Genomic DNA, 18363 nt, shown 5'->3' on the forward strand with positions numbered 1-18363 from the left:
GGACCTGGATGACTTCCCTCATGGTGATGGCAAACATGACAAACAAGTGTATCGACTCCTCTGGAAAGCGATTTTAGAAGGGCACCTTACAAATCAGCACATCAAGTCAGCATGGTCTTGATGTTAACTGACAGGGACGTAAGGTCTGAGTAGGCAGGTCACCAAAACAGACAGGCAAATGTCAACAGCACAGGAAAGACGGTTGCCCACCCGGGGAAATAAAAAGCAGCTACTGTTGAATACCAGTGCACGTTCTCAGCACAGCGGAAGCCAAGGGGTGACTCAAGCTAAGTGTTTGTGACGACATGAAATGGCAGGGGCCCTACAGTATGGTGTGAGCTAAGGGTGGTGCACTTAGAAGGAGTCTTCGGATTATGATGGTAGGCCGTCCACAACATGTCCACAATGGCTACTGAGGATGCATCTCCAAGTCTCCCTCCAGATAGTCACCATTGCCATCCACTGATGGGTAGACACGAGGAGAATTCTTGATTTGGGTTGTCTGGGTGACTGAAAGGCATCAGCTAGCTGCACAAGAGGAGGAAGCCGGGCTCCTGTACTTGTGTGTCCCACAAGTGATGCTAAGAACAGGGTGCTCACACTCTGGACTCTCCCAGTTCTCCCCTACTGAGAGGCCGACCCTAGGGAGAACACAGGAGAAATGGCGCCCACCTATCAACCTTTTCCAGGATCTCAGCGATGGTGGTCAGTGGCTTCCGGAGGTGGCACCTCAGGTTGCGCTGCAGCAGGGGCAGGCAGGTGTTCCACTGTGCGGTACATAGCACGTGGATGAGCTTGGGGTCACCCAGACGGATGGCCCGCTGCAGCGTGTTGTCCAGTCTCTTGATGATATTCAGCTGCTCCTGTAGGGGGCATATTGAGTGGCTGGCTGAGGGCTGGGAGACGAGGGTGGGAAACTAGTTATAGTTATGGTCACCATCTGGAAAAGCCAATGCTGGGGATGGCAGTCAGGGTAGGTGGCAGATTAGCGGGTCATCAGACCAGGGCCCCCCATCCCCCTGAGAATGCCACAGTGATCCTTCCTATTCTGAAGTGGGCACTTTATGAAGCATTCGAAGGGCTTAGACACAGCTGTGTTTCATTGTGTTTCTTGCACAAGTGGAGTCAGAGCCCATTGTTTCTTATCGGCGTCTCCTCACTAGGGCTGCCTCTTTCATTCACCACCCGAGAAGAATCACCTCTGGTTTGTGTTATGGGTCCTCTTCAGAAGAAGTGCTCCAGGCTGGGATTTCAGAACCCGTGGAACACACTCACCATTCTCTGAGCCTTCCTCAAACCCCAGACCGATCCTATTCTCAGTCGTATCCCCCATGGTCCCCAGCTCCCCACATCCAGGCACCTCACTGTCAAGCTGCACCAGTGCTAGCCTGACCCCAGGGATCCTGGCTCCAGGGGAACTCAGACTGGAGCTTTACCTCAACGGCTCCTCGAAGGTACATTTTAATTTTACTCTCCAGTCTCAAAGCTTCCAGTTCACACTCCAGGCCTTCGGTTTCGAGCAGCTTGGCAGGATCCTGTGGATGCAGATGGAACTTCGAGCACAAAGACACAAATGGCAGCAATCAAGCACATTCATCAACCCTAAAGAGCCTTCTAATGCCTTAAATTCCCAGAAGAAACAGAAGCCAGAAAATGGACAATCAGAGAGCAGTGCAAAGTCACGGGGACAAAAACATAATGTGTTTCAAAAGACACAAAGGGAGAGAAACTTCTGAAACCTTTTAACAGGAGGGATGAAAAGCCTCACTGATTTTAGAGGGCCTTGAATTTGTCTTTAGTTTTTCATTTTCTCTTTTCTAAAATGCAGGGTCTCACATGATAGCCAAGACTCCTGGAACTCACTCTATATAGCTCAGGAAGGCTTTGAACTCACGCCAGTCCTACCCCAACTTCCTGAGTGCCGGGACAACGGAAGTAAACCACTACTCCTGGCCTAAATTTTTTCAAAAAGTGATCATGTAAATGTATTGCGTGAGTATGGAAATCAGAGGGCGACACGCAAGAGTTAGCTCTCTCCTTTCGCAGTGTGGATTTTAAGGATCAAACTCAGGTGCTCAGGCTTGGTGGCAGGCACCTTTACACACCAATCATCTCCTTAGCCTCTGGTTTAAATTCTTTCACTTTTTTTTATTGAGAACATCATAAGTGCATACTATGTGTTTGAACCAAACTCACTCCCACACATTCCCCTCTAGCTCTTCTTCCATCAGCACCACCTCTACTTCCTCCAAATTCCATGTGTTGACTTTTTTTAAAAAAGCTACAGAGCCCACTTATTGCATCAGCATGTGCGTTGGTATAGAGCCATCTACCAGAGCATGGGTAACCTCTTGGTGGTGGCATCCCTGAAGAAAACGGCCCCTCCTTCTCTGAGCAGCCATTGATCGCCAATAGTTTCTCAGCTAGGTGTGGAACTTTCTGACCTCCTCACCGCATGCTTGGATTTGTGTTGGCTTGATCTTCTACGGGTCATGTGTCTGTTGTCACATGTGCAACAGCCCAGGAGACTGTTTCATTGTGTCTGGCTCTTAGACTCTTTCCACCCTCACTTCTGCAGCAATTCTGAGCTTCAGGAGGTGGAGTACAATACATTTAGGGCTGAGCACTCTGCAATTTTTTGTTTTCTGCATGTTGATCATTTGTGGGACTCTGGGTTCATTTTCTACCATACAGAACTTCTCTCACGAGACTGAGTGATGCGCTGACCTATGAGTATGACAGGTCTTCAGGAGTCAGTCTATTGTGATGCCCATTCAGTAGAACAACAACACCAGGTTCTCTCTAGAGCCTGAAACCTGCCTCGCTTTGGATAACCTTGGATTCTGGGCCATGCTAGCAGTGCCAGACATGAGTTCTGCCATGTGGAGTGGAGATGGCAGTCAGAAAGTAGTTGGTTTTCCCCATAACGTTCGTGCCACTATTGTACCATGGGCACATCTTGTTTGGTTTGATGTTACTGTAGTTCACATGATTCACAACCAGGCAAACTAATGGCAACTTTACTCCCTTGGTAGTGTGTTTAGAATCAGTACTCTGAAAGCCAGAGTACTGAATAGGGATGAAGCTTCCACATACCGGCTTGACTTCTCTATATTCTATGTCTAAAGCTTGTGGTATCTTCAGCAATAGGGTCTTAACCATCAAGTTTTGGAGGGCGGCTAAGAACAAATGTAATGCTGGGGTAGGGGTCTGTGAGATCCTTCTCTCCAGCTCCAGTCTTTACATCTCCCACCCTATCTATCACTCGGAGTGGCCCCTTGAAATGTCCGGCTTTACTTTTGGACTTTCTCTGCCCTCACAATTTTAACAATTCACTTCTTTTATTTTAAAGTGGTGTACCTGACAACTGGCTTTCTTTCCCTACTTGCTAAGTCCATTCACCTTGGGAAATGACCTCTCTTTAACTAGCAGTTTTAAAATCAGACACCAAATAACAGAAAAGCAGCCGCTCCAGCTTCTTCCCTAGTGTCAGCAGTTGACATTTGTCAGTGTGAGCACTACTGCATGCTTCAACTAGAATTCACACTGAATGTGGGTTTCTCACAGTCTGTATGGATTTAGAACCTGGCCTTTTCTCATTTGGACAGCATTTGCCTTTTAATTGTGGTAACTAGGCCATTTACATTTATTGTGATTATAGAATAATAGATCAGATATACTATATCATTTTACCATTCATTTCTGTCTGTTCCATATTTTCTTTATTCTATTCTGTTTCTTCAGTTTTACTTTAGATGATCTACTCTTTTCCTTTTCTCATTCTCTCCTCCTCCTCTCCCTTTTCACTTTTCCTTTTCCTCGGTATTAGGGATGGAATCTTGGGCTCATATCTAATAGGTAAGCACACTACCAGCTGAACTACATCCTCATTTCCTCTGTCTCCTTTGAGAGTTCACTAGCTATATACTACTACTACTGCTACTACTACTACTACTACTACTACTACTACTACTTTCTACTTTGATGCTGCTTTCATGGGACATATGCCAGTTGTCATTTGTTATCAGACTGTACCTCCTGCAGTCTTCTCACCAAGGTAACTTCACGTTAGTAACTTCATGCCAGCACACACATCCTGGTGTGTTTCCAACCATTCTGCTGTGGAGTCTCACCTCACATTCTGCTTCCCAGTGCCCCCACAGTACATCCTGGTTATCTTTGCTGCTACCACTGTCCTGTGCAGATCACTGTCAGCACCACTTTTTCCTCCCCCAGAGTTTACTCTGTGCTCATGGGAAGTGGAGGAGGCCAAGGAAAACCTTTTGTTTTAAAAGATATGTTCTCGAGATGTAGAATTAAGGTTGACTAGACATTAGGATCTTAATGACCATCCTTGTCTTTTGCTTTTACTGTCTCCAGCAAGCAGGCGGATGCCATCCCTAATTGCACTTTCTAGGTATCTAACATGCCTTAAATCTCCTTCTTCAAGGTTGCCAACTGTAGCATTTGTATCATTATGTCTTCCAGTATCTTTCTCCTCTCTCTTCTCTCTCTTCTCTTCTCTTCTCTTCTCTTCTCTTCTCTTCTCTTCTCTTCTCTTCTCTTCTCTTCTCTTCTCCTCTCCTCTCCTCTCTTCTCTCCCCTCCCTTCCCCTTCCCCCTCCTCTCCCCTCCCTTCCCCTCCTCTCCCCTCCCTTCCCCTCCTTTCCCCTCCCTTCCCCTTCCCCCTCCTCTCCCCTCCCTTCCCCTCCTTTCCCCTCCCTTCCCCTCCCCCTTCCCCCTCCTCTCCCCTCCCTTCCCCTCCTTTCCCCTCCCTTCCCCTCCTTTCCCCTCCCTTCCCCTTCCCCCTCCTCTCCCCTCCCTTCCCCTCCTCTCCCCTCCCTTCCCCTTCCCCCTCCACTTCCCTCCCTTCCCCTCCACTCCCCTCCCTTCCCCTCCTTTCCCCTCCCTTCCCCCCCTTTCCCCCCCCTTCTTCTCTCCTCAGAGATTCTCAGCACCTTTTTAAACATCTGGGACAAATTATAATAGAGTTAATAGCACTTGTGTCAACTGATACTGCTATTTATATCATGTACTGGTTGATTTTGATTGCTTTTCTCTCTCATTTTTTCATGGGTCATTTTTTCCCCTCTCTTTGCATGTCTGGTAATTTTTATCAGGTCCCACAGACTTTCAATTCTTCCTTATTGGATAATGCAGATTTCTTTACTGTTTGGGAACTTCACAATTCACATGTTTTGATCTGCCTCCCTTTGCCTCACTCCAGCTCTTCCCATATCCCTCTCAGTACTTTCCCTCCCAACGTGTCTCTCTCTCTCTCTCTCTCTCTCTCTCTCTCTCTCTCTCTCTCTCTCTCACTGAGTCTACTTAGTTCTCTAGAACGAGCATGGGTCCAGGATAATCTATTGATCTATTGGAGTTTGAGTTACCTCCTTGGGGATTGCATCCTTGAAGAACATTTATTCTCCTGCCAACAGATATCAACCACAGATGATTCCCCAGCTCGGGTGGGACATAGCAAACTCCTCCACCATGGGGACTTTTGTCTGGCTTGATCTTGATCTAATGGCAATTAGTCACAGCCATTGTGAGTTTACACCTAAATTCATCTCATCATAGCTCAGTTCTTTATTCCTGACCTTAAGCTTTGTTATGCACAACCAGAGCGCAGCAGAGAGGGGATGGCCCTTCACCACACTTCTGAGCACCCAACCTGAGAATCCAGAGTTTTGTCTCTGGCTGAAGAGGAAGGACCTGTACCCAGGCTGTGTGCAGAGAGCTCTGCTGTCGTCTTCTGTAGCTTAACTGCTTCCCCAACATGAATGCTGCTGCTGAACGTGCTCCTCAGCATTCAGTTAAGGGGTCAGGGCAGCTTTCCTGTGTGCTTGACGCCCCTGCTCCTGTGAGTGTAGCTGCTCTCTCCCCACTGCACCCCACCTCCAGCAGGTTCACGCCTTAAGCTTCTCCTGAGGTTCCTGACAGGTGGTTAAATGGCACAGAACTTTCCCTCATTATCTGCTGTCTAGGGTCTTGAAGCTTGCAGTTTCTTCTGTGTTGCTTGGTTTTTAGCTACTCCAAACTTGAAGACAATGTTCCTGCATTTCTGCTGCTTGGGTCACAAGGTAGACTCCGTCACCGTCTCCCTGCACCGCTTCACGTGGCAAAAGGCTCACTTATTTCTGGACAGTCACACAGAATTGTGTTCTTGCTTTCATTTTTGTCAAAGTGCCAGATGTTCGGGCTCAGGGCTTCTTCCTCCTAGGGCGTGTCTCTGTACTGAGCCCGAAAGTGGCCTGGTTTTTTGACTCTCAGCTGTAGTTTCCTGCAGGCCTGAAATCTGGCCATCTTCAGCAAGATGGAGACATTTCCTGAGGAGCTCTTAGGCACCAGCTTCTATACCAGGAGGTGGGGGTGTAGTGGGGAGTAAAAAGCAGGTGTGTCCCCATCTCTGGAAGGCTGCATCCCAGCAGGGAAGGGGGACAGTGACCACACAATGCAGCGTACTTCTCAGGAAGACCCAGGAGACTCCATTGGCAAAGGATGACCCGTCTTTCCTAAACTCACACCAAGGAACATAACAAATGACAGATATTCTTGGCCAAACTGAGACATCCAGTCTCACAAGTAAAGAATGGAGATGTTTCTCCACAGGAAGTAAGCAAAGAGCAAACAGCAAACAGGATGGAAAAGGTTGGAAAACTTACTGACACCTACATACTATTTTACAGTTGCCTATAGAACCCTTAACTAAAGTCTGAATTTCTCTGTCTCTCAAGTATACATGAATAAGAATGACACACTTGGACATTTTGAGGTGGAGGCCTCAGACAGAACAGTGAGGAGAAGGTTAAAGATACCCAGAGCCAGGGTGCACTAGCACACAGACCACAGCTTCAGTTAGGGAAGGCAGAGCTGGGAAGCCCAGCGGCCTCCTTGGATGTTAGCTGGGGCCGGCTCCAGCAGGTGGTAGAGAGGCCTGTGGATGGCAGTATCTGTGGCAGAGGAGGTGAGAGAGGTCTGCACGGGGCAGTGCTCTGTGGGTGGAGCTGAAAGCTCTTTGGGCTTGTGAAAGTCTCCCTTGCAGGCCTAGCTGGCAAGCTGGGGCTGTCCCCACACCTCTTCCCTTACCAAGAGTAGATGCCATTTTGAGATGTGCCCTGTTAGCACTGCCTCCTTATAGACAAAACCCAGGATTCAGAGAGAGAAGGAGCCAGTGTTTGGTGAAGAAGGGGCAATGCTGGGTTCGGGTGCTGGTGTCATAGACACCAAGAAGAGGAAAATGGACCACAAAAGACTTTGGTTAAGTGCTGCAAAATAAACCTATTACATGCTCCTTCCACACTCCATGTGTCCCCAGCCTCAACTCCTCACCCCATTGGGCAATCCTATCCAAGGATCACCCGATGATCAAAGGACAGATGGCATCTTATTTCCATTTAAAGCAATCCTGTATTGCCACCCCATCTGCACCCCCGTTTTCCCTTTGGCAATGTGAACTGCTCCTGACTGTCTGCTCTAGCCCCATGGTTTTATTTAGTTGACAAATATCCAAAGATCACCCTTACAGGCAACCAGGACCGAGCAGAGAGCAGGTCCTCAATGGAGATGTCAGGAAGCAGTGGTCAAGACAGGGACCAGGTTATCCAGCGCGCCTTCATCCAACCTCATTCCTGAATGCGGCAGCATGCGTAGGAAGAGCACTCTCCGCTCTGGAAATGCCTCGGGCAGTTTCAGAAGTTACAGGGGCCACCATCCCAAAGCCTGCTTTCACCACTGTGTGTGTCCTAAACTTCCCTTGGATGGCAATATTGTCATAAGCATAAGAAAAAATTAACAGTGACAGTTCCTTGGTAATCCATGTCACTGAGAGTCCCTAACTGCTGGTTTAAGCGCAGAATTTTTATGGTAGTCCTTCAAGAAATAAGCAAAAATGGATTCATCATGATCTAAATGTCTAGGGGTCAGAGGATCAAGGGGTACATCACTACTCCTGTGAGCATCACACCACCCTTCCCTAAACAGTGGTGGCAACACGGGCCAGAGCCATGGACAAAGGTGAAAGACATGGGTGCAGACCAGCAGATACAGCCAGTACACTCCCGCAGGCGGCACATGCTGAGAATGGGAGCCTTTCCCACCAACACATTTCTTTCTTTAAGCCCTAGGGCCATAGTCTTCTGAGCTACCCACTGTGGCCACCACTCGGAGCTAATCTTAAGTCACTTACTTTGGTTTCAATTTTCTTCAGATCTGAGAAGCAGTTGTTGGCCATTGGCTCATTTTTCAAGGTCAGAGACAGGCGGGCCAGTTCAAAAAGTAGAAGTATTCTGGAAACAAAGAAACAAACAGGCCCTGGTTCAGCACAGGCCAGAAGTACACATGTTTGGCAGTGGCAGTCTTGCTCCAGCGTGGCAGTGCCGTGGCGGAGGCAGGAGCTGAGAGCGAAGTAAGACATACCAAGCTACAGCTGTACCTGCTGTGCTGCCCCTGCCCCACAGCTGTTGTGGGGCCCAGAACTCTCCACAATGCTACATCAGTCCCCAGTGGACACACTGTCCTCACCCAGGGCTTTAGGCTGCAGCCCAAATGCCACTGCAATATTGGGTCATCGCGAACTCCCAATGAGGCTCTGTTGATGCCTGCCTGGTGAGCGCAGTTTGGAAAAAGGCCATGTCGGGGAGAGACACAGCCCAGGTCCTTCCTCCCTGTGACAGGCATATGGGATGTTGTCAAGACAGTTACTATCACTAATCTGAGTCTCAGCGGGTGATACTTAAATGTGTATTAACGTGCAGGGACTTGTGTTAGACCAACAATTTTGAAAAAGAACAAATTGGGAGATATGTATGCTAGGCTAAGGTCCTTTAGGAGACTGGCCAGAGCTTCCTGACCTCAACATCCTCGGGTCTTCTGCATCTCAGCGTCCTTGGTCCCACCACTGCATCCCTGCTTTCCTCCCTCTGGACTCCAGCAACATCCCCATCCATGACCATCAAGTGTCTCCAGAGACTGGCAGCCATTCTGGGGGAACAGACTCAGTATCTCGTTGCCTTTGTAACGTTAGAGACACATTCAGACCGAGTCCCAATGACTTCACGTGGTGGCACCACCCTCCCTTCCTGTTGTCTTGAGCTGTTCCGTGTGGGAGCAGCTTTTTAGTGCCCACCCTTCTCCCCTCGGGCTCTGCATATCTAAAGCATGACCCTAGCACTTCTGCCTTTCTGCTTCACCTGAGTTCTGGGCTTGATAGTTAGGTCAAAAAGGAAGAACTCAGGGAAGGGTGAAGAGCTGGTCCCTGGACCATTTTGGCTTTAAACAGATGTTACTTTTTTTTTGCTAGTCAGAATTTCAGACACAGAAGTCCAGATGAAGATATGGCGGTAGGGCCCTGTAGTGTCAGGAAGCCCCAAGGCTGTCTGGGTTGTGGGGAAGGGTCCTACAGCCACTAAAGGCAGCTCGGGCTGCTTATGATGTATCCTGGACAAGTCGGGAACTACACAGCTGCTCCCTAGGCATGGTAGCGAGTGCTGACTGCACAAAGAACTGGGGGTCGGAAAGAGTGCTGGGGTCCTTCTAGACACATGGGTTCTGGGGGTCCCTGTGCACTTCAGCTAGAGGTTCACACAGAAGAGGAGCCTTAGAGACTAGCTCCCCAGTAGCTCACTGTAGGGAATGCTTTCAGAGGTGGGTTGGTTGAGGAAACATCAGCCAGGAAGCCAGGGCTGGTGAGTTTCTCTGAGAATCCACACATCCACTCCCAGGTTCCACTAGGCAGCTGAACTTGCATGTGTAAAAGACCAAAGACAGCATCTGGCCCAGGATTGGTGGGAATGAATGCTAGCTCACACTATTTCTATATTAAGTATAACATTTCTGTATATCAAAACTTGAAAAAGCTTAACTGGTCACCTGGATAACTTGGAACTATCACAAAGCTGAAGGGCTCAGATCTCAGTACAAGAACGTTATCGATCAGCAGCACAATGGGGTATAAGCCGTATTTTTAAAGTCAGGTAAAAGAAAGGAAGGTGGGGGGTAACAAAGAAACCAGTACTCATATATGCATGGATAAGTGTCTGGCCTCATCATAGTCAAGCAGTGGAACTTCTACCTTCCAGGCTCAGAGAAGTCACCAAAAAGCAAGCTCCCTGCGCGCATATCTGTGCAGCGACCCTATTTCTAGGAATTTGCCTCGGAGAGCAATGAGCATGTTCTCATAAAGGGACCTCACCATCACTAAACCCCTGGGAGAAAACCCTGCCTGACTGCTGGAGTCAACTGCAGTTAAATTTGGAGAATCTGATGACAGATGCAGCCTTCCTACCAGGAACAAGCATGGCCACACGTTCAAATAATTAGAAGCACTCACTCCTCTCAGAGTGGCTATTAGCCTGACTGGAGGGTCTGGCAGCTGACATGGGGAGTCCGGTACACAGAAGGACTCAATCCCTCTCCTCTGGCTCTTACTCAGGCCTTTGGGACCCCAAGTGTGGCCCTTTGCATGCCCCCCCAGGAGTATGTGTCAAGCACTACACAGCCCCTGTAGGCGAGTAGAATCTACTCCAGCTCCGGACCACACATAGCCCTGTCTATAGACAGCTGGTGCTTTCCCCGGCTGTTCTGGAAAGGCAAGCCATCCGCCGTGGAGCTACCCTATGGGCCAGAAGGAACTAACTAATTGTGCCAGCAGCCATGTGAGCAGGGCAGCTCTCTCCCAGCTTAGCTGCCAGAGAGACCCGAGGGAGGCAGCTAACATCTTGTTGGTAAACGAACAGGAGTCTTGCCTACAGCACAACCAGATAGATACAAACGTGCCCTGTTTTGAGCTTCAGCTGTGGTCATTTGTCACACAGCCACAGACAGCTAACACGTGCTCTCGATCAGCTTTCTGGGCTCCCACAGCAAAGCCCTACAGGCCAAGTATTGTAAACGACAGGCACTATAGTCTCCCAGTCCTCAGGCCAGGCCTCAGTTGGAGGCGTTCCCCCACGCTGCATTGCATCTAGAGACACAGCAGAGGATCCCTCCTTGTTTCTTCAGGTTGTGGCCGGTACTTGTTGGTACCTTCTGTTCCCATGTGTGTCTCTGGACCTAAATTTCCCTTCTCTTTAAAGGACACCTGTCCTGGGAGCCAGAGCCCACCTTTATTCGGGGTGGCACATCTGAACTTTTGGCCACGAGGGCCTGCTTCCACATCACATTTGCATCTGATGCTGATGCCATTCCCACCAAAGGTGCATCCTCTTGTATACAAAACTACACACCGCAGCCCAAGTCAGTGACCAAATGACCAGTGAGGCCCGCTGGTCCTCTGCCTCCGGTAACAGTGGACTTCATATGGAGAGGCCCTGTGGCTTAAACAATTATCGTAGTCAAGGGGCCAATAGGTTTCTTCCATCAGAAGTGAACAGAAGTTACTGAGAAAATCATTGAGAATCCAGAAGATAAATTCCCAGAGGAGGAGGTTCGAAAGCCCCAAGCATAGGTGAACGCTGAACCCCTCTGGTGATCAGAGACTTTGAAAGCAAAAGCCAACACATGGTGGCAATTATGATCTCATCATCTCAAACAAATGCAGCGCTCACAAGGGTGTGACAGACAGCCACTGAGGCGAGAAACAGACTCCTGCCACCTCTGTGAGAGAATATTCCAGAGCTTCCACTCTGATTCACACCACCCTCTTTTCCTTCAGGAGCCAGCCCAGAGCTCCTCCCGACTCCTCCAGGATCCAGAAATTCCAGAGACCTCAGAATTAAGATGAGCTCCCGGAAAAGGCTCAAATCAATGCATTCTTCTGTGTAACTACTGAGACGTTTCTGAGGCACGGCCGTGATTTGAAAATGATTGTGCTTAGAAGTTAAGTTTGATTTTCTGAGGTAGGACATGAAGGTCCACACCCCAAGTGCAGTTCGCAGATGGGATAAACATCATGATGCCTATTGCCAGGGAGGCAGCCCCAAATCCTCCCTTGGCATGGAGCGGGTAGTTACCTGGGTCTAGTTGCTTGTGTTCGTGTATGGTGCGTTCTGAGTGCTGTGTGGTGGCTGTGTGGGTGTCTCTGTGTGCGGATAAAGCAAAGCTTCCACTTACTTTTCTTCTTTGATGGAAGGGAAGCGTTGGTGATTGTAGTGACTCAAGTGTTTATAGGCTTTCCTCAGAATCTCATCGATGTCTTCTGGCAAATTATGTTTATCCAATTTCCTAGAATTGATTTAATTAAACGCTATGTTGTCAAATCATCCTGTCATATTTGTTAAAAAATTATTCTCAGGGCAAGTCTTCAATCGATAAACCCATGCTTCCTAAAGAATGGAGATCTTAAAGGATCCCTCTCCTCTCATTGTGCCTAATTTCCCCTGCGAATTTCCATGCCTCCTTAGCTTTCTCTTTGCAGGAAATATTCCTTTTCTTATATCACTGCAGGAAAACTCCAGGGAAGTATCCTCAGGACCAGGCTCACTGTGATCTCTCCTCAGGACCAGACACAATGTAATCTCCTCCTCTCTCTCCTCAGGACCAGGCTCACTGTGATCTCTCCTCAGGACCAGACACAATGTAATCTCCTCCTCTCTCTCCTCAGGACCAGGCTCACTGTGATCTCTCCTCAGGACCAGACACAATGTAATCTCCTCCTCTCTCTCCTCAGGACCAGGCTCACTGTGATCTCTCCTCAGGACCAGACACAATGTAATCTCCTCCTCTCTCTCCTCAGGACCAGGCTCACTGTGATCTCCTCCTCATTCTCCCCAGCTGGCAGGGCTTGTAAGAAGCATCTGACTCAGTTGGAGACTTTTTTTTACCTGCTGGGACTCTGATTACTCTGTTGGTAGTTTTATCGCCTCTTTGCTTCTCAGTAATGGATGTGGTAAATGGGAGTTATTTTAGGCCCTCCCCCACAAAACCCCTAGTCCCATCTCATCTAGGGCAGGCCCTATAGCCAGTCCTAAGTCCTAAAACTCCCTCTCACTGACAAAGGGCATCGTAAGAGAGGAGACGGTGTCCTGATCCCAGCCTGAGCTCAACTTCCCCCGGGGTACTTACGCTTTTAGTGAATTGATGTGGTAAGTGATGGAGAGACTCGTGGAATGCTTTTTCTCTTCCCTTAACTGACGATCATCCATTAGCTCATGACGCACCTGTCCGGGAATGCAACTGCCTGTTACTTTGCATTCAAACGAGGAATGAGAGATGCATTCAGATTTTGTGCCTACATATTTTTTATTTCCCCTATAAAGTTAATGTTTGTAATTAAGACAAATTCTCACTAAGTTTTATACATTTTTAGATGTGCTTTATGCTGATTCTTATATATCAAAATTAGCAGGCTGTAGACACATTTGGGACATGGTGCTGTAGCAATTACTTGTATTTCACAAATTTTCGGTGAATATTTTTTTAAAAATTGATGCTGTAACAACAAAATACTTAAACAACAGTAGTGAGAGGACTTTGCTCTTCCCTGTAAGATGAACTGCCTGTTCTCTTCATCACTTTTGCTTGTTCACACATGTGTATGTTTTTATATTCCTCAACAAATGGACTTACTGAGGCTTCATGCATAGTCTCTGAATGATTGACAGCGTCACTCCTTGCCTTTCCTTGTAACGTGTCCGCTTACCATGACTGAGAACATATGCCGGTACTTGTGTGGCACATGGGTTTTGATGAACGGTGCGGCCGTCAAGCAGAACTTGGCAGCATCCTCATGTTTTCCGGCTTGCAGGTAGCATTCAAGAAGTTCCCTGGACAACAGAAAACAGCAGACATTAGCGTTCTTAGCAGTCTTCTGCTGCAAATCTCTGGGGGCCAGGGTCTGGGCAAACTCTGTGTTTCATGAACTTTTAAAAAGCTTCCCAGGGAAGTGCCCTATACTCGTCAGGATCCACGGCAAGACCAGCAGGGTGGAAGACACTACTGCAGGCAGCGTGGGATGATTGGCATTTTAATTATCAAGGACATTTCCGGGTGGCACTTTGAAGGCAGATCTCATTTGCATCAACTTTCTCTTAGAGGTTCCTCCAATTGGCCACAAGCAGGTGCCCCAAGACTGCAGACTGTGGTCTAGACGTGGGCTGACATCTTTGGTGCTGGGATCTACATTGTCAAAAATCCACTTGATCTCGTGCTTGTAGAAAGATCCTGACAAAACCTGGGAGAGATCACCTCTTGGTCTAGCTGGCACAGTGACTAGGCATTTGCTGATAGTTTGTGGCTTCAGAGCAGTGACCTCAGAGCTCCCATGCTCAGGCACCTGGGAATCCAGATGTGATGCTCATATTGGCATAGCTACTTGCCAAAAAGTGCCTACTAACACCAAAACCAAACAACAGCAGCAACAACAAAACCCTACTGCACTAAGATTTTAAAAGCATGGGCTAGGACTAGCAACTGAGTCACATTTCCTCTGCTTTGAGTTCTGAGGAATCTCTAAGACCTGCTGCAGTAGCCATAGATTCTAGCATTCTTTCTATGACAAGTCAGAAATGCAGCCCCTTCCTCGAGAGAGAAAGAGGTTCATATGGCCTGAGTCACAAGAAACTTAGGACTTGCCCAGGGCTGTTAAGTTCCATTGCCCCCACTCACATCATCAGCTCTGCCTGCCACTCCTTGTCCTCTTCTTCTGTCTGGTTTAACACGGCGACGATTTGAGAGAGGCTGGGGATCACAAATTGGTGATATCCAGGCTTGAGGAATGGCCGCACCATGTTCCAGTAGAGAACAGAAGCATTGAACACCAAGAAGTAATACCTAGGCAGGAAGGAGAAATCAGAATGCCCGAGGCACAGGGCTGGGGGATCCTGATTCCTGGACCGATTCAGAAGGAATGTGGAGGTGTGTCCCATCGCCATCAGATACAAGCACTTCATTTGACATACTTCTCTCTAACCTGCATCAGCACCAGGACAAAGAGCCACCCCTGCCCACCACAGCCCTGTTCCACATGAGCAGTGGCTGATGTCTCATGGTGGTGATGACATGGTACCTTAGTCCACAAATTAACCATGCCCCATGAAAATACCGTCGTGAGCAAGGAAGGAAAGAGCATGGAAAGCTTCCTGGAGGAGATGGCATCCTACCGTGACCAAGAAGAAGTCCGAGACTCAGCCAGGAGCTGAGCGGACAAAAGATGGTCAGACACAGTGTGTTTCCAGGTGGAAGTGAGGGACTGAAGAACAAACTCCATGTCTGAGCATAAAACCTTGAGGAGGTGATGAAGGTGTGTGAAGAGGCAATTCCCAAACATCTCCCTCTGAGGGGCAGGGCAGCATCAGAGGGAGTCACACAGGGAAGCTTCAGGACTTTCTTACCAGAAGCCACTGTCTGGAGTGGGCAGCCCTGCTATTCTATCACTGATTGGTCATCAGACAGGCCATCGCTGCTTATTACCCAGGAAGGAAGAAGGGAAACCAAGCGACCAGTGAGTCGCAGTGACCCGCTCAGCCCAGCTACAGCTGTCTCCAAGACCCTTGCAGTGGATCATGGCCAGGAACTGAATGAAGGCTGTATTTGGAAACACTCACTCTGCTGAGTTCTCTGGTGCAGGGTTGGCTCCTGACCCCTGGAGGGAAGGCCTATGGGGATGGACCCTGAACCCTTGTACCTGTGCAGTGTGTGACCTGAGAAGACTTTCAACAGATGAGCAGTGGGCATGGGCAAAATGAATGAAAGCCCCTCTAATGTTGGGTCCCACTGCAGGTGTGCCAATGCCAGTGTATGCTAACTTAACTTTTCAATAGCTGAATTTGGGTTTGAGTGGAGAAAAGACAGCCACCAACTAGAAATCTGTGCTAGAGTTTCACAGACTGACAGCTGCAGAGACAAGAAGAGGGGAAGGGGTAAAGGACCACCGTCCAACTGGAGGAGCCCCAGAGTGTGCCCTTCTCCCTTCAGAAAGGCTGACCCCCAAAGTCAGGAACAAGGGGTACTGGGGGACAGATTGGGAAGGAGGCCATAGAGAAAACACTTTGACAGCCATCAACAAATCCCAACAAGTCCTGAGCACAACAAAGGATGAGGCTTCTGGGAAGTCAGCATGAACGTGGCTGATTCTCCCAGGTAATAAGACAAACCTGTGCCATAACTCCATTAAACACAGACAGAAAGGAGAGGGGATGGTTGGATGACAGCATAAATAAATAGCATCACTTGGTACCTTTGGGCACCAAAGTCTTACGCAATCCAGCAGAAGCGGACAGTTCCGCATGCCTACCTCGGTTCTCCTTTTGCGAAGTTTATAGCCTTCATATACTGAGTCACGCAGTTCTCAAATTCCTCCTAAAAGAGCCCAACGAATGCACAGGTAAGGTGCTTTTGCCACCCAAGCAGCCGTCACCACGCATCTCCCCTTCGGTCAACAAATGCAAACTGCTTGGCACCCCAGCTTCTGCACAGAAACCGCAGCTGGCTGTGCCCATCCATGAGTGCCTGACTCTCCCAGCTCCCCCTCTGCCCAGCTCATGGATGGCTGTGCTAGAAGACAGAGAGGCCATAGCACTGCCGTGTTGGGGTGGGAGATCAGACAGACTCATGCCAGATACTGCAAAAAAAAAAAAAAAAAAAAAAAAAAAAAAAGCACGGATGGGAACTCTGACTGTTCTGCATCATTGTAGAGGAGAGACTGGTTCCTCAACTCCATCTTGCTTAAAAGCCACTTTAAAAAAAATTTACATGCATTGGTGTTTTTTGCCTTCATGTATGTCTAGATGAGGGCATGGGATCCTCTGGAACTGGAGTTACAGAGAGCTGTGAGCCACCATGTGGGTGCTGGGAATTGAACCCGGTCCTCCGGAAGAGGAGTCAGTGCTCTTAACCTCTGAGCCGTCTCTCCAGGCCAAAAGTCACTCTTAAGACCTGACTTGCTGCTATTGGGGGGGGGGGGGGTGAAAACAGATGGGGGTGTTCTCACCAGGTTTTCCTCTGAGCGTGGGGCACAAAGCTGGGCCCTGCACAGGTGTGCTCGACCCAGAAACTGAGTGACTGGCCCCTTCGCCTTGAAGTACATCTGGATGCAGTCATCACTCATCTCGAGCTCTCCCATCTGTAGGAGATTGAAACCAGGGAAAGTAAAGCTTGGCCATCCCCATTCCCACAACACCCATCGGTGTCCCACCCATTCTCTTCTGTGCCATTAACACCCCAAAATGCGAGGGGGGGTGGGGAGGTTCATTGTGTGCCAGTGCCGGTCAGGCCCGGGCCTCCACCTTGAGTGCCTGCTCCGCACACAGCACGAACAGGTCTGGGCTGAAGCTCTCTGAGGGGTCAAACTCCGATTTTCCAAGATTTGCTGACTTGATCAGCTCGTACGCTCGTCGCAGGGCAGCTGCATCTGTCGGGCAGAGGATCAGCAGAGGGGCCCGGCATGGATGTGTCAGAGAGACACAGTCCCCGGAAAAGCCTTCCTCTGGCACAGAAACACGGGTCTGAATTCCTAGTCAGGCTGCCCACAACCCTCCCCACTCAACAATTACGCCAGGCTCAACAACTGTAGCCACCGCATTTTGTGCCACTCTCCTGGGCTCAAGAGATTCCCATCAGCAGGGCTAGGATGAGACCCACCTTGTTGGTTCTGGGCACGGGTCAGTTCCTGCGTGATAACCAGGTCCATGGCGCCTAAGGCCCACAGCCAGACAGCGACTCCGCTGCTGTACCAGTAGCGGTTGGTTGCCTAGAGACGGATCCAGACTGAGGACGCGGGAGGTCGGGGCGGGGCTACACTTAGTGGGGTAAGCGACTCCGGGAGTAGAGAGGGGAAAGAGGCGGGGAAGGAAGTAAGAAGGGGATGGGGCGGGACTGGCGGACATCGAGTGCGGCCAGGTCAAGAACTTTTGAGTGTTGAATTGGTACCAACGCCCTGCTTTCCTCAGTTTCTCGCCATGCTGCGCTCACCTCCCATCCACCCATCCACTGTTCAGGTCCCGCTTTGCTGAGTTAGGGAAAATATGAGTTCTTCACAAGACCTCCCTGCTATGGGTGAGCGCGGGTTGGGCGCATGTCCGCAAGGACCTAACAGAGGATGTCTTGAGGAGCAGGAAGGAGGGCTGTTGGGTTACCAGCGGACAGGGAGGCTGCCAGCCTGGGAAAGAGTCCCCTTTTCTATTTTCAGGTGCCACCTGTGGCAGGTCTACTGTGACATTGATCTAAGCCTTTAGGGATTTGAGGAGGAGGAGGGAAGACTGAGCAGATCTGCCGGTAGCTGCCGTCTGGGACAGAAGCTCCATTCCAAGGGACTGCAGTAGTTGTGGAGTCAGGAAAGGTGGAAAGACGCCTTCTGTGCTCTCTAGGGCCCTTGGGCGAGGAAGACTCTCAGAGGACTCCCACTAAGACACAGTAGTCTTGGAGGTCCTAGCTGGGGCAGAGCTCTGGACTGTTGTTGGGGCTGTGCTTCAGCAATGGTGGGTGGGCA

At 49.3% G+C, this 18363-nt stretch overlaps 1 protein-coding gene across 1 annotated transcript in view; it reads right to left on the minus strand.

Moving 5' to 3' along the window:
• Cfap46 (cilia and flagella associated protein 46) overlaps positions 1-17565 on the minus strand; it is an 87518-nt gene extending 69953 nt beyond the window's left edge. Inside the window, exons 1-11 of the mRNA XM_038312356.1 lie at positions 17517-17565; positions 17162-17286; positions 16867-16998; positions 16171-16235; positions 14544-14708; positions 13579-13702; positions 13002-13096; positions 12051-12161; positions 8188-8287; positions 1437-1535; positions 673-863 (exon numbers count right to left, since the gene is read on the minus strand). Of these exons, the coding sequence (XP_038168284.1) occupies positions 673-863; positions 1437-1535; positions 8188-8287; positions 12051-12161; positions 13002-13096; positions 13579-13702; positions 14544-14708; positions 16171-16235; positions 16867-16998; positions 17162-17286; positions 17517-17565 (1256 nt within the window). The remainder of the gene's footprint in view (positions 1-672; positions 864-1436; positions 1536-8187; positions 8288-12050; positions 12162-13001; positions 13097-13578; positions 13703-14543; positions 14709-16170; positions 16236-16866; positions 16999-17161; positions 17287-17516) is intronic.
• Between the last annotated feature and the right edge of the window lie 798 nt (positions 17566-18363).

Source organism: Arvicola amphibius, chromosome 1 (assembly GCF_903992535.2).
Source record: "Arvicola amphibius chromosome 1, mArvAmp1.2, whole genome shotgun sequence".
NCBI lineage: Eukaryota > Metazoa > Chordata > Mammalia > Rodentia > Cricetidae > Arvicola > Arvicola amphibius.